This window comes from Epinephelus moara, chromosome 15 (assembly GCF_006386435.1).
Source record: "Epinephelus moara isolate mb chromosome 15, YSFRI_EMoa_1.0, whole genome shotgun sequence".
In the NCBI taxonomy this organism is placed as follows: Eukaryota; Metazoa; Chordata; class Actinopteri; order Perciformes; family Serranidae; genus Epinephelus; species Epinephelus moara.
In genome coordinates, this window is record NC_065520.1 from 3290145 (window position 1) to 3292438 (window position 2294).

Here is a 2294-nt window from a genome sequence, read left to right on the forward strand (position 1 = left end):
GGAGAGAGCCCAGAGTTGGTTTCTTCTTAGCTGGTTGACTGGTTGTTCCCCTCTCTTCCTCCTCGTCTTCCACTGTGATAGTGACAGGTGGTTTGGTGACTTGAGTTGTCTTCCCCCAGAAATTAGGGTTGTGATATGTTTCTTTTATGATTCCAATCCATTCCTCTTTTGCTGTGGCTCAGCATTTAAATAACCTTCATCAGATTTGATGGTTTAGTCACAGAGTTTCCCAAAAAGTGTTGTGCTTTTCTTTCACAAATGGGAATGAAATTGCGTTAAAATGTACAAAACAGTGAAATTTATTTTGCCTGGCCGGGCAGCTCTCTGGGTGCTCAGCACCCCTAAAGCTCTGATCCTAGAATCGCCCCTGGGGTAGGTTACTGTGGCTCCTGTCATCTGCGTACACTGTCTTTATGGCAGATAACTGTTCGAGGATTCTCTCTGTCATTGCAAACTTGGACCCCCAGCGCATTGCGCCGTCCTGTTAAAAGGAAAATGTGAGGGAAAAAATGAGTCGGCTGTTTAGTAGAGTGTCCACCACATAACCATAAAAAATAAATAGCCTACAGAAATTAACGACAGCTTTATTTATTTTGTTTTTTACATACTGTTATCAGACGGTGATCTGGCAGACCCAGTTCCTCTTGTGCTTTACGTCTCTGCCAGGAGTGTGAGAAGGCTGCGTTGATTGAGCGGCACACACCGAAAGCCCGATCGGTTCTTCTTTTTTCTTTGCTCAGTGAATTGTTGTCGGCCACGTTTAAATTGTGCCCAAAGCAGCTGAGCCATGGCCACTGTAGCTCTCTCACAGCCGCAACGATATTTGCACCGTTGTCTGTTGTGATGCAGGCTATCTTTTTCTCTTTTATTCCCCACGCCCGCATTCCTTCGTTTAGGCATTGCGGTGCCATTTCTCTGAAAGCCTTGCTGTCCACTGTATTAAAGCCAGCGTTTTCCTTTGCAATATATTTTGCCACAGCCATTGTGCATTGTGTCCATTGACTGCTGTCCACTTTGTATGTTGAGCCTTTGGTAAAAGCAGTGATGGAGGACTGGCGAGGTGTGTTGTGAGCAACGGCACCTGCAGTGCTCGAAGTGCTAGCCTGGGGGGGGGGGGGGGGGGGGGGGTTTGAACGAAGGTGCGCAAATAAATTTGTTGTCTGAACATTTTTCACGAGCACACATTTGTTGCATATTTTGCAGATAGGCTTTGTTGTGTCCTTCAGCTCACCTCTGGCATCTGGGATAAACCCAAAAAACTCCCAAATCGGAGATGTGGCGTTTTTCTTTGCCACTAAAGCCACAGCGGTGTTGACACCAATGATGGTGTCAGTGTTGGCTGCCATGCTGACTGGTAGTGATCGACGTAAGACACGTGCCAAGGACGTAACCCCCCACGTGCCAAGGACGTAACCCCCCACGTGCCAAGGACATAACTGTGGAACTGAACTCCCTGAGTGCAGAGTGCACTACGGGCACTCTGTGGAGACCGAGCAGCAGAGCGGAGTGAATATGTGATTAACTTACCATTCGTTCATTCATGTAGAAATATAACACTCCATTTATTCGATGAACAGGGCTGTCATTTTAATGTAGAGTGTCAGACTGAATTTACGATCGCACCATGTCAGCTCACTCACTCTCCAAGACTGTGAGTGTTACTTGAATAAGTAAACACTGACCAACAGAACCAGATTTGCCAACACATGCTCTCGCTCAGTGGATGGATGATTTGACAGGATTGTCGCAGTGGGATGGCCGGCTTTGTGGTTGATTACAGTGTCAGTCTTACAAAAGAGGATGACACCTGAACAGTTCCCTTCGGTTTGTTTTGCTATCGAAACTAACGTTAGCTAATGCGCAAAGAAAGCAATCCAATATTTCTCTTAATACCTCCCCAATTTCTGATGAGGTGGACGTGATAACCCTTAATACACGTAACATTAATCATCCCTACAACAGGAAATAGTTTTTCCCTTACGTGATATGAAGTGTGCACTGCACATGTGTGCATTTTTTGTTGATTACCTCCATCCAGTCCTTTCGTCTTATTGCATTTAACCATAGTTGTCTTTGTTTCTGTTGACAGGTGGCTAGTATGCGATGAAATTAAAGTTTTGAGCCATGACTCCTTCTATTCTGGCTCCCAATAACACAACGACATTTTAATACTCCTATGTAGCCTACAGCCCTGTGGTGGAGAGGCCTGTTTTGCCTCCATCTAATGAAATGACGTCACTGTGACGTCGGCCCTAAAAGGGTCTATTCTGTGGAATATTTCAAAGTTTTTGAAA

At 45.4% G+C, this 2294-nt stretch overlaps 1 protein-coding gene across 1 annotated transcript; it reads right to left on the reverse strand.

The window, feature by feature from the left end:
- Positions 1 to 341: 341 nt before the first annotated feature.
- Positions 342 to 983, reverse strand: LOC126401639 (zinc finger BED domain-containing protein 4-like). Its single transcript, XM_050062983.1, has 2 exons — positions 609 to 983; positions 342 to 481 (listed from the first exon to the last, which is right to left on the reverse strand). Exons 1-2 carry the CDS (start codon positions 981 to 983, stop codon positions 356 to 358), a joined length of 501 nt encoding a protein of 166 aa, XP_049918940.1. The 3' UTR covers positions 342 to 355.
- Between the last annotated feature and the right edge of the window lie 1311 nt (positions 984 to 2294).